This window comes from Ischnura elegans, chromosome 12 (genome assembly GCF_921293095.1).
Source record: "Ischnura elegans chromosome 12, ioIscEleg1.1, whole genome shotgun sequence".
Lineage (NCBI taxonomy): Eukaryota > Metazoa > Arthropoda > Insecta > Odonata > Coenagrionidae > Ischnura > Ischnura elegans.
In genome coordinates, this window is record NC_060257.1 from 66,014,439 (window position 1) to 66,028,365 (window position 13,927).

Genomic DNA, 13,927 nt, shown 5'->3' on the forward strand with positions numbered 1-13,927 from the left:
AATAGCGATAAATTTCATATTTGATTATCCCTGAAACTATTCAATTTGTTAAAACAAAGAGTGACTTACTCTGTGGTTTACATTAAGAGTTGTATGGCTATGCTAAGCGGAAGAATAATCAACAAAATTTAGTGTAGGCACAACCCAAAGCCACGTATAAAGTCACTTGCCAGGTGTCGCATTCGCGACAAAGATTTTTTTCAAACTTAATAGAGGGTATGGATGGAGCGATTACTTAGCGGAAAGCGGAAAGCGGATTACTTAGGGATTGTTGAAACGGTGCTTTAGGGTAGAATGTTGGGCAAATGAGGGAGAGGAAGGAAGAGAATGAGATATTTTAGATAGAATGTAAGGGAGTAGGTCTTATTGTGAATTTAAGAGAGAAGTACATGAAGGAAGGGGAGGCTGCCCAAATGCTTATTAACTACTCCAAGGAAACCAACTTTAATCGGAAGAATACTTCAATCAAGTAGACTGCATAGAGGCAAAATTCCATCCAATACAAGGGTAATTTCAATTGTCACTTCGATCGCTTTTTAAAAATGTCCGCGGCACGGTGTTGAGTGCAATGCGATCCTCTTTTTCCAATGGTTTGCTGTAAGTATAATGTCCGTAATTGCGAGGAATAGCATTGAAAAGTTACGACTTTGGTAGATCACGTAATCTTGTACGTAAATTTCGGTTAACTCCCCTAATTATACCTTATTGCCACGTGAAACTCGGATTACTTTGTCCGTTAGCGACGCGAGTGGCGACTTTTGGAAACTCATTTAAATGCGCGGCGGGTGACATCATAATTAGAGGCGGACTTGAGGATTCTCTTTTGTAATATACGTGACTTTTATAATAATCTACGTAAAGGCACAACTTTACATGCGGGTAGGGGGCGTCGGCTGTTTCCCCTCCTCGTTCATAGATGGGGCGTCGTGAAGCGGTGGGCGGTCGCTGTGGCGTCGCATGATTGGAGGAACATTGAAATGGCTTCTGTCTCATTCGCCGTGGGGTCAAGCGGGTAATTGAGATGTGCACGTGACCTGCGAATGGACGAAAGTCAGGGGAGTATTGAGGAAGATTTAGTGGGGCCTGATCACACTGGCCGCCGAACAAAGTGATGCTGCATTCGCTCACTTGACACGCCTAACACTCGGCTGACGGGAATGATCAACGCCCTTAAGCTACTTAATCCAGGCTCACTTCCTTCTGTATGAACAGTCATTGGCAACCGGTGGTCCAGCCGAGGGGTGGGCTCTGAAGGTTAAACTAAACCCCCCAGTAGAAAAAAATATTTCTACCATACGATGCAAAATTCTGTCACTCCAGTTTGAAGACCAAAATCTCACAGACCGATCATTACTTTTCAAATAACTTACATAAAATAAGAAAATCCCTTAATTCTGCGTTTATTGATGCAATGCAAACTAATTTAGAGGGCAAAAATATTTCATCGTTCCGACACGGAATTTCAGCTGACATTTCTGGTTCACGCACTGATGCATTGCATTGAATAATTTGGAGCAAAAGCATAGGTAAAATTTTCCTTCTAAGCGTTTCTTGGGGCGCAAAATGCATGACGCCGAAATATGCAAGAATTCGTACATCAATACTACATGTGTTGCATACTCACAAACTGTGCACAATTAAGTCACCAAAGACCCAAACCCAAAGGAAACTGAGCGTAAAATTTGCGTACAGGGTATATCACCTGTGTATGTTCCCAGTACACATTTGTGAAAAAATATTATCTAGATATTGCAAATAATAGCTCCAAAGGATCTGTACACAAAATGGAATAAATATATTAAAAACTGTAAAAGTAAAAACACTAATTGTTCTTTCGATAATAAACATTCTAATATTCCAGCTTGATTTCGTCAACCATACCTATCCTACGTATAAACTCTATACAATATAAAAGGGACTACTCTATTAGCCCCCCTCTCCATTAAACCCTATCCCTCCTATCTACCCGTTCCACACGCATGGGCCGGCAACATTCCCTCCACACGAGGCCACCGAAGCCTACACCCCGCCCCACACGGATTGAAGTTAATCTTCGAAGACAGCTGCGTGAGATGGATAAAGCCTCGGCCGTAGAATGGGTGGAGGGGATGAAGCATGGACATTGGCTACCGTGGCTTTGGACAGAATGGAAACAGGGAGATGAGGCGTTGGGGGTCAAGCCCACTTAAAACCCTTTAATCTCCCCGCTACTGAAGCCGCCGACCCTTTCCAAAAGGGTCATGCATACACAAGGCTGCTCTGCATGCGTTAAACAATGGAATGGACGAAGCGGCGTTTCGGCTCAGAACATCGGAGCCATTATGAATCCGTTAGCGGCCATGTTGTGAACGTTAAATCAATTTTACATGTCCGACGCGTCGAAAGAGGAGCTATACCCAATGAACGACACGATATCAAAATGAATACTCTAAATTAAAGGTCGTACAAGATCATGGAATCGTCCAATAGATAGAGAGAAACGTACTTCAATGGGTAAAAAGAACAAGCTAACAGCATTTCCTAAGTTTAAAGACAATAATTACAATAAGCGACACAGACTGCAGTGCAACCTCACTGTATTCCGTATCAAATGTTATGCAACTTTACGATTCATATTTATACACAGGCTTGTAAGCGAAATATCACTTTGAAGGAGCATCATTTTGAAGATTGTTTTTTACATAATATCATAAAATGATATATTAAAATCCAATCCAATATTTCAATAATCGTTAAGACTAAAAAACCCTTTTTTTAATACAATAGAATCACTGAGATTTTGCCCGCGCAAAAACCATGTGCCTTGAATTTATTTGCAATTTCGCGAAAAAATTGCGTCAAATATTGCAGCTATAATAAGAATTTATACAATTAACTACATAAGCATTAATATTTGCGGTCCAAGTGACATGCCAGAATCCTTTTTTTAATCACAAAAAAAAACGATGCTTACGCAAATCATTACCACATGCCTGTGGGAAAATTTACACAGACATGAAATTAGGCAAGCGTAGTAGCTCCTAAAATTTCTCGCACATAGGGACCCTGAAGAAAAATAAAGCCTTCGCGAGGGTAACATTTTCGTTCGGACCCGTTCGGACATTGCATACAAAAAGGGTCAAGGATCGTCAATGGACTACTGATCGAAGGCGATAGGGGCCAGGGGCGGGTTTTTAACACAGTAAAACCCCCCCATCCCTCTGATATACTATGTCCACGCCCTTCGTCCACTCACAAACACGCTCCTCGACAATATTTTCTTTTCTCCCGCGCGCGCGAGGGATTAGCGCCGAGTACGGCAACCAGCGAAGTGACGTTTTGAGTCCATCGGATTCAATTGAAACGGCGGCGACCGGCGTCCGATGAGAAATGCCAACGTTTTAGCTCTTCAGCGGGGATAGATTGAGGGAGTTTGAAGTGCAAGGGGAAGGGTTCCTTGTTACTAAGGGATGGACGGCTGGAATGTATAGGAAGGGATTCGCATCGATTATGTGGAGGGAATCGCTCGGGAAACGATATAGGCCAACTATTCGGAGATGATGGATGTTGATTCACTAGAGAAACAAGAGCGTCAAGTTGACGTCAATGTCAAATAATGCTGCCCTAATTTTTGAGGATGGCAAAGGTCTACCAAAGGTATTTTTAAACCCTTCCTGCATAACCTAAAGACCCTCACGAGAAGGTTAAGTAATACTGAATCGTATGGGTCTTTTTCATTTTGTATGTTTTCAATGTTAGAGGTGATATTTATATTGTATTACTTTTATGTGTTTTTCTCCATGTATGTCTTTTTCTCGTTACAAAGTCATGTACTACCTTGTTTAAAACCAATCTATGATACCCCCTGACCAAATGGTTGGCTTGTAACTATATTTTTGATAATACTTTCACTAAATTTGCAGTAAAATAATGGTTCCACCTGGGCTCAATGTTTAGAAATTTTGAGTAGATAAGTAAGACTTCAGTTAATACTCTACTAGCAATGCTTTTTTTTGTGTTGAAGGTATGCGGAAACGCATGATAAATTTAATTTCGATTTGGAAAAAAATCTGTTGTACGCACATCATAGCATATTAATTATGATAAAAATAAAAAGCTTGTGTCTCAGCATTACTTTCAGGTGAAGTTTGAAAGTCACGAGGAAATTCAATTTTAATTCGAATATAAATTACGCTCTGCTAAAAAACCAGATTGGAGGCGCCCCATAATAAGGAACAAAAAGTTTGATAAAATCTGCACTTGTTAATAATATAATTCTTTCGTTGTTGAAAGTTTATATCTGAACCATATATCAGAAAAACGTTCGTTCAAAGTGACGCAGAAACTGCATGAATTTGTGAGTGTTCATAGATAAATCCATTGAGCAATCTACATTTTCGGATTACTTCGATCACAATTAAATTATCACATCGAAGAATGCCGACTACGAAAATAAAAGCTTTAAAATAATATATCGAAAACGATTGAATTGAGCCCATATTCCGAATTTTGGGAAAACTATTGGAAAGTGAATATTTTCTCACGGTAATATTTAACTATTTCTGCACTTACTTCCCCACAGTGTCGGCAGACTTTGGAATAATGATGACATGCATAACAATTGCTTGACCAGTTTTTTTTCATGATCAATTACTAGCTAATTACTAAAGCTACCTCGAAATATTCAGAATATTTACCACTGACCACATTCAATACTTAACTGTAAAAAGAGCCGAAATGTTTACTTCAATATAATTTCAAGTCTCAAATTATTATATTTTAGATACGGGGAAATGATGATAACGATTTACCCCATTTATAATAATGATTTAATAAGAATAATGTTAGTTTATGGCAAGTAATACGTCGTAAAAATGACGAAATATGACCAGTCGAGCGTTAGTGATGGGATTATCATTTTTTTCGGTGATATAAAATATAAATGGAACATAATAAAGGGAAAAATATTCAATAACGTAAAAATTTCATGAAGACACTGTTATAGCTTTTTTTAGATTGTCCCTTCATATGGTTTGCTCATGACTATGAGTAAAAAATATAAGAATGAAGGAAAATAAGTATGACATGCTTTTCCTCTTAAACCAATAGCATGCTTTGACATTGATGCGGCAGGACACCGCGAGAGGTCAGGATATAATACTTCTTCCCCTCGCGAACCGCTTGTCTTTTGTCATGGCGTCAGTTCCGGGCGGGAGGAGGAGTCTAGCGGAACGAACGTGGACAGGCAGCTCGTCTCCCGCGCTCCACACGCGCGCAAATGACACGGATACGAGCGCCATCGCGGGGAGGGATACAAAATAAGTTGTGAATAAGCAATCCTCGCACGGGGATGTCGAGGCGATTAACTCTTGGATTCCGGATTAAATCGTTCGTTCCCAGAGCTGCAACTGCGTTCGCTCACTCGCTACTCTACTCTCCTCGGCCTCGGAGGCTTAATTCCCGAGGCTTTAACGTCGCCATTACGATGATCAAAGGGTTTTCGACTCTGGGGAAAGGGAGCGATGCGGGGAAAAAAAGTATTTGAGGAATAATTTCATCCGGCAGTCGAGATGGGAATTGGGAACTGTTCAATCTCCCTCGTGCTCCAATTTTTCAGCGGATTCGCGTTTAAGTCGACTTGAGCTACGCCAACGCATATCTGGGGAAAAGAAAGAGGGATTTGCTTTCCCGCGCTACATCAGAATAGACATAAAACCACACCAATGTTAGTGACTTTTCCACGTTTCACTGAATACAGTTTTATTAACCGTTCAATTTCCCATTAAAATCGGATAAAATTGAAGAATAGGTCGTTTTTATTGAGAAGAAAACCATTGTTTACCATAAAATGTTTATGATAGACCGAGATGCCTAGTAGAACGGGAGATAAGTTCATTTTTACGGAGGAAAATTATTCAAATAGAGAGTATTGTATACGCAAGATCTTAAATAGCCTTCTTTGACTCGCATAAAAGTTTTTTTCTGCAGATTCGTACTTATAGGCCGACGCCGAGTTATGTGGGCACATATCCGAGAGAAAGAAAACGCATTTGTTTCCATGATTCCTCAGAATCGACACACAACTGCCATTATGCTTCTAATAGATTCAAATTTTACTTAATAAATTTAATACAGTTTTATTAAATGTTCAAATTTCCATTCAAATGGGATAAAATGGATGAATCCTATTCAAAAGGCTCCCAGCAACATGAGATTCTCCTTCCCGTTCGCCTCACTGATAATTTAACCTGTGCTCTACAATGATTCTACTCTCTGTAATAACTTGATAATGGCAGTATCAGTTTTAAAGAAGTGATAACTCAGCAACTAACGACCGGTGAATAGGAAAGGATGCGTATTCTTAAATCGGCACGGGTTCCTTTGAAAAAATCTTCTCCACTGCATTACCTCTTAGTGGTTTTGGAGCCCACTCTTACAGCTTCGCCACCGGCACTTTTGTAGATATCTCTTTGAAGGAAACCGCGTACTTCATTGCATGCTCGCTTCGCGCTCGGGACATTTGCCTAGGAAGGCTCTCCGAATGATGACTAATGGTTCATGCATGCATTAGCATAGGGAGTATTTTTCAGTGGACTTCAGTGCATGCACTCTAACTCCTTGTACGGTCGTTCAACCGCTCCATGCTCCGGCTTCATCCGCCTCGCTTCCCGCGGGGACCAGGGAGAGCGGCCGGTAAGTTGTCTAACTCAACGTGCGCCAGGTTTTCCGTCAGCGGGACTGAGTTCCCGGCGCTGGGGTCTTCCCTTCAGCTCGCGCTCCAAGCCATGTACAAACGCCGAGGATTTGAGTAAGGATACGATAACGAAAATAAAGTAAACTGACGAATAAAACATCCTAATCAATTAACGATAAAATAATGGGAAATTGTATATTTTATTGTCCATTTTATCACCCAAGTTAAGCGAGCTCCATCAAACTGCGTAAAGAAATGCACTTTCAAGGCAGATGCGTGCAAAACTGAAGCAAAGATGAGGCTATAAATAATAATAATAAATATTTGTTGCTGATTTGGAATCATATAATTTAAAATAAGGCAAAAGGAGAAAGATACACAACGGATAAAGCAACGTAAAATACATTTTTACCGCACATAATATCTCCATATTCAAAGCGCAGGTATTAAAACATTAAGACAAATAAATATTTTAATCAAATATTGCTGCATAATTTAGCAAGTAAATATTTTTCGAATGGTTAAAGATAATTTGTCACCATCATTATGGATACATTACCCTTTTTTTCGCTTTAATTTCTTCAACTTTGTTTCAAATTATCTGAACTCATTGCTGCAATTGGCATATAGAGGGATGATTAGGTAATTAACTAAGGCCGCGGTGTCTAGGAAATTACGATTACATTTTCTTCCTCACCGTCGCTCTCGTGTGAGATGCAAAAGCTATGAAACGTGGAATTGCTGCAAATGACACAAGAGTGAAATCGATATGGAACAGGGAGAGGGATGCTATCATCGGACATAAATCGGGGAATGCTTATTGAGCTTGCCAGTTAAACGAGTATTAGCAAGAGATTCCGTTCGAAAGCGATCCCCAGGGATAAAACGCGGGGGATTTGCCGCAAAAAAAGTTCATCTCAGTGATGGAAGTGGATTGGTTGTCGTGATATAGAGTAGGAGGAGAAAGAACGGGAGATATAGTAGGCTGTAGTTGACAAGAATACTTTCCCGTCAGGGGGAGTGTGTTTTTAGTATTTGCAAAAAACTGAAAACACAAAAAGAGAAGATAAAACCTAACATAGCTTCGTCTGAACAACGCAATGAGGAGCGTACATTTGAAAAAGTTGCCTAAGCACTGATTTCTCTGGAAAATTTGGATTTAAGTTCGTACCAAGTGGTTTTTAAGATCGCTGATCAAGAGCATGAGGTTTAAGTCCATATATTTTCCAAATGTGGACTATTGGTGAGAAATAATTGAAAAAAAGTAAAAAAAAATTGACCTAAAGCTTCGTGCAAGGATCATTTGGGGGTCAGAACTAAACGACATTACCTACACTGATGAATGATAAGTAGTTTTGTAAAGATTTTGTTGAGAAGAGTCGGAACACGCTCTTTTGTATATAATCTGAGGTTAATCAGGCGAGGTGGAGTGGAAACGGAACATAATGAAGAAGTAGTGAGGAATTTCCACAATTTTAAATTTATTGGTACCACCGGTTTCACTTACAGCATCATCAGGCACAATGATGGTGCTGTAAGCGAAACCGGTAGTACCAATAAATTTAAAATTGTGGAAATTGCTCTTGCTTCTTCTTTACGCTCTTTTGTTATAATTATAAATTAAGATAATAAGTATTTATTGCTCCTTTGAAACTATGACACATAAAATTAACCAGCATTTGCCAATGTTTCACAAAATTATCTGCGCATCGTCCAAGATGAGAATTTTTGATGTGTAACGTATAAAACTCAAAATACTTGAAAACTTTACCAGAACTGAAGCTGCAATAACGGAAATGTTTAATGATAAATATTAAATTTTTAATTAAAAAAAACTGAGGGTCAACTCTCAACTTTAACTTGAACCTTCAGTGCAAATTGTGTTTTACTAATCTATGGTACATTTACACAGGTATCGAACAAATGAGTTCAGCGAACATCTTAGGCGGAAGAGAGCTTCGTGAGAACTCCGTGCTCCTTGCGAATGCTAAGAGAGCGGCGCTGTGATCGACATAAAAGCGCTGCTGTCGCGGCATTTCCCGAGACGGAACGCGCTCGCACGGGTGCTGCCACCATAAAACAAGCGGCCGTCCGATGAAATTCTTAATTCTTTGTTTTACGACCCTTGAGATTCAGGAGTGGGCTGAGAGGCGAAAGGTAGGGTTCAGGAAATAGGCGCTGGAGGGAAGCGGAGAGAAATGGAAATGACGGATGCACTAAGCCGTCGGAAAGAGACCGGGAGACTCACGCGCTGCTCCCGCTATGATTAATGTCGAGCAGTCTCGCCCTTTTATGCGGCGACACTACATCACGGGCCGCAAAAGCAATGACGGGAGAGCTAATGGCCGCTCTTTGAGTGGGATGCCTGCGACGCACCTAGGTATGTATGTTCAATCGGTTCACGATTTCAGGAGGGAGTCGTATACGTCGCGGCGTCTAACAAGGGGATTGCGCAGACAATCGGACTGAAATTCAATGAAACGGTGGTTCATGTTCAATGATGCAATATTACAAGTCAAGATAATGAATTATCCATCTTTCTCAACATTGATCAAGAAGAATCATCTTCGACTATTTTACTGTGAGATAATATACCATGAAATCGTAAAAAAACAAGTGTGGGCATTACAATCCCTCACCCATTTTGTTCACGAATTCTTTTTTATTGATAAATACTGAAAAAACTTAGTACTTTCTACGGAAATGTATTTTTACACTGGACAACTAGTTTATTGATAGTTATATATCAATTAGAACCACATTCGCATACTTTTTAAACATTTTATCCGGGATGAACGAGATAGCTTTGTACTTTAAACCCTATTTCATTGTAAACTGCACAACGTGTTTCACCTCATTGAAGCATATCCATGCTCCCATAAAATAGAATAAAAATACAATAATGCGGCATAAATGAAATAAAATAATACCTCAATATTCTTTGAAACATCAAATCTTCTGAAAGTATCGACTAATAAATTAAAGAGTACCCTTTATATGCTAAATAAATCATAGAAAAGTATTCATAATTTCACAAAGATGTGCTTAAAAATACAAGGCACTTAATGCCAGCTGCCCCCCCCCCCCCCCAATAGAAGCAAAAATCGCATATGTCTTTAAGGGAAATAATATTTTTTCAAGCAAATAATATTAAAAACTAATAAAGAGCTGTTAAAAATCCCTTAAAATGTAGGTTTCATTCACATTTTCCATATTTAAATTTTACCTATAACTTGAACAACAATGGTTTGCCCCCCCCCCTAGTTTTGATTCTGGGCACGCCCTTGCTTGATGCGTGGATGAAAGAAAAAAATTACAGTCCCCCAAGAAAGATCAATAAACACCCGCAGCAGAGATAAGAATAATGAAAACTGAGCATACGAACTTAAATCCCTGTGGAAGACAGAAAAATACGGGGAAAACCCATGGGACAGTAAATTAAATAACATATAACAGAGGAAAATGGATAGATAATGATAATTACTTATTCTAATATTTGAACACAAACAAACGAAATACTTTACCACAGCAAATATATATTATTACCAATAATTTCATTCGTAAGATATAAGCCATAACACACACTTCAGTAAAAATTTGGTCTTCTTTCATCACTGTATTGTATTTTATTTGAGGGACTGTTCTCATCTATGCTTGAGAGCATCTACATACGTTATGGATGGGAATATAAATGAAATATATAAATAAAATCGAAATATATGTGCCACTCTCTTTTTACTAATTTTTTTACATTACCTTTCCCAACCTGGGTAATATTTATATTAAATACCTCATCGTGGAATTTAGCAGAAATATTACCCAGGTTGGGAAAGATAACGTAAAAGATCAGTAAAAAAAGACATGTATATTTCGATTTTTGTAATTCATTTGTATACGTATACATTACGAATATCGAAACATTAATTCTATTAAATGTACTCAGTCATGACATTCCAGCATTCTTTCGTACTCATGCATCACCTTAATAAAGAAATTACAGTACTTAATATATCTTTGGGAGTTAATATACTACTCGATGAGGATGGGGTAGTTAGACAATAAAATATTTATATATAATGATAGAGAATGAAAAAATAGTCGCGTGTATAAATACACGCGAGGTATGTGAGTGGAGTAATGCTTTCCTTCCTACTGCCCATCCTTACTGCTTGCTTGCTCCCCCGTCCCACCTCGTGGTCTTCCTTGCAGAAGAGGCCGTCCTCGCGCAGGGCGAATTCGTCGCCCGGGATGAGTTGCCGCTCGCAGGCCGTGCACCGGAAGCAGTCGATGTGGTAGATCTTCGTCTTGGCGCGCATCACGAAGTCGTTCTTGCTGAAGCTCAAACCACACTTGTCGCACTTGGTACCGAAGAGCCTGCGGAATAAACGGAACGGAAAAATAAAAATGAGAATGTGATCGGTATTGAGTAATTCAATTAACCAATTCTATTTTAAAAGTAAACCTCGAAAGTAAAGAACACTGTATGTGTATATTTTATGCACTGTATATTTTATGTACTTGATTCTCGGCATATTTTAGGTTCATTTGATTCCCGTAACATTATATGTATTTTGTTTCTTGTTATATATTATTTATTATCTTGTTATTGCGCCACTGTAAATTGGCAATAATTGATGCATGTGGGCTTTTGAAATAAATAAATAAAAGATGATTATATTCAACTCTCACTTTTTTCCGCCTTCCATCACTTCTTAATTCCCTTCCTCCGAGTATTGATCACTTTTCCCTATCCCCGAAAGTCTTTACTAAACTGGCTCTATCTTACCTCTCTGAACATCAATAGCAACACTTCCCATTTCTTACCACTACTACAATTTTCTTTAGCTTTATGTACTTGTGTTCTTTAATTTCGAGGTTTTGATTCTCGTTATATTTTACGTACTTGATTATCGGCATATTTTAGGTTCATTGATTCCCGTAACATTATATGTATTTTGTTTCTTGTTATATATTATTTATTATCTTGTTATTGCGCCACTGTAAATTGGCAATAAAGGCTGTATGTGGGCTTTTGAAATAAATAAATAGATTACATCAGTGGCGTAACTTGGGATATGCTTTGAGTGGGGGATGGGATGGCCTGGGGCGGGAAAAGTTTTGAAAAATGACTTGCCTGAATATACATTTTACATCATTTTGGCACTAAACATTTAAATTTAAGCAGATGCAGTTATTATATTTCAAAACTATACAATATTTTTAATTAACTTTTTTATTTCTCTGATGCTTTGGGGGGATCTATCCCCTCAATCCCCCTCATAGTTACGTCACTGGATTACATAATATATTTCCAAGCTTAGTCAGAAACCCCCGAAATCAATTAATTTTGTTACAAAAATGTTAACCTAAAAAAAATTATTCTAGTTAACCAATATCAAGTTTTGACAGTCCTGTCTTGTGACTTTATCCCAGTATGATGACAACTGACGTCACACTGTTACTGGCTCATTGTTCTGAAACTCTCCATTCGTTTTTATCAATCATATGAAATTACAATGAAAATAATACCGTTAAATATGATTTGATGCTCTTTCGGCGAATAATGTGGGTAAAATCTTCTCGGGATTCCCACCGAGTTAAGTTATCCAAAACGGCTAATGTAATAGTGCGGTGAAAATCGTCCTCCGAGTCATGAATACTTTATTGGAAATTACTAACTCCACAGTGCTGAATATGGAATGAAACAAGCCTTTACAATAAGTGAACAAATAAACGAATCAAACAAATAGAAGTCACGGTTTAAAAGTTATTATAAAAAATGTTGAATTTTCAGTTAAAAAAATGAAACAACATTCAGCAGCCCTGGTGAAGACCCCCGAGTCGAAGCTTAAAACGTTGGCCGTTATGAATAAATTAACCCGGTGGAAATCCCGAGAAGAGTTTACCCACAACAACATCTTTACTTGATACCTTAGAATAAAATAGGTTCACGGTCATATTGCAAGTTACGGCAATGGCGTACCCAGCGGGGTAGGCACCCCTCAAAACCAATTAATTTTAGCATAAAAATATTAACCCATAAAACACATTTATTCTACTCCACCATTATATTTTAGCAAAACAGCTTCCCGACTACCCATCGAATGCGTGATATTTCGTACCAAAATAGTATAAAAATTAATTTATAGAGATAAAGATGTTCACCTTTTCCCCCACCATACTAGGCTCAGTAACCGGTTACTGGAATTAATGCAGTCTATCGACGAAATATATTTTCAAGGATGACAGAAACACATGCAAGCTGCTGAGGCTAATTCTTTCGACCAACCAATTCTAATTTAAAGGTTGAGTACATCATAAATTACCAACATAAAGCCACTACCCCGCCATACTAGGTACAGAAATTGGTTACTGGTATGAATGAAGTCGATCGACTAACCCTACATTCAAAGTCGAGAGAAACATATGTTAGTAATTGGTGCTAATTCACACGCTACCCCATCTTGGCAGATAGAGAAACAGGGGAACAGCGTCATGGAAATAACCGCGGACCAGTCTGAGGTACGTGAGCCAGCGTAGGTACGGAGTAATCCGCACATGTAAGTTCAAAAATATTATAGCCAGAGCTTTGGCGGCTTGGACATTCGCCATGGACATAATTCATGGAAATTGAAAGGTGAACACCAGGTACGAATGAAGTTTCCTCTGTGGTCTCTCCCCAAAATACGTTTTTGTTGAGAGCGGAAATATTTACGCAAAGCAAAATATGGAATTAAATTGATTGCTTTAAAAGCAAATTGATGGAAATATTAGATATTCATGATAGAATAAGTAAACTCTGTAATTTCTGATAGCTTAACGGCATGGTAAAAAGCGTTGTGTGAGTCTGAAATAAATGCGCAGAAATTACTAACTTCATTGATTCAATCGTGAATATGGAGTAAAGTAAGCCCTTGCAATTAATCAACACGTTGACGAATTAAACAATGCGAAGACATCGTTACCTCCACTGCATAGACGCTCAACAATCGCCTACTTAATCAAATCCGTTCACCTAGTAGTTGAGCTACTAGATGAGCGGATTTGATTCGGTGGGCAATTGCTGAGCGTTTTTGCAGTGGAGGTATCGACATGGTAGTAAAATATTGCAATTCTGACTAAATACGCATGTAAAATAAGGATTTCCAAGCAGTTACTTTAAAAGATTTTTTTAATGTTACCGAGGGGATCGGAACTGATCGGATTAAAAAAAAATCGGAATCAATAGCAGTCAACATCGATGTGTATATCCAA

At 38.6% G+C, this 13,927-nt stretch overlaps 1 protein-coding gene across 3 annotated transcripts in view; it reads right to left on the minus strand.

Annotated features, from left to right (window-relative positions):
- Nucleotides 1-13,927, minus strand: part of LOC124169159 (insulin gene enhancer protein ISL-1) — a 420,525-nt gene that overhangs the window by 156,900 nt on the left and 249,698 nt on the right. For 2 of the 3 annotated variants that reach the window (XM_046547670.1, XM_046547667.1), the window contains one exon: nucleotides 10,819-11,047. In XM_046547670.1, coding sequence (XP_046403626.1) covers nucleotides 10,819-11,047 — 229 coding nt within the window. The remainder of the gene's footprint in view (nucleotides 1-10,818; nucleotides 11,048-13,927) is intronic. The other variant, XM_046547668.1, reaches the window with a different exon arrangement.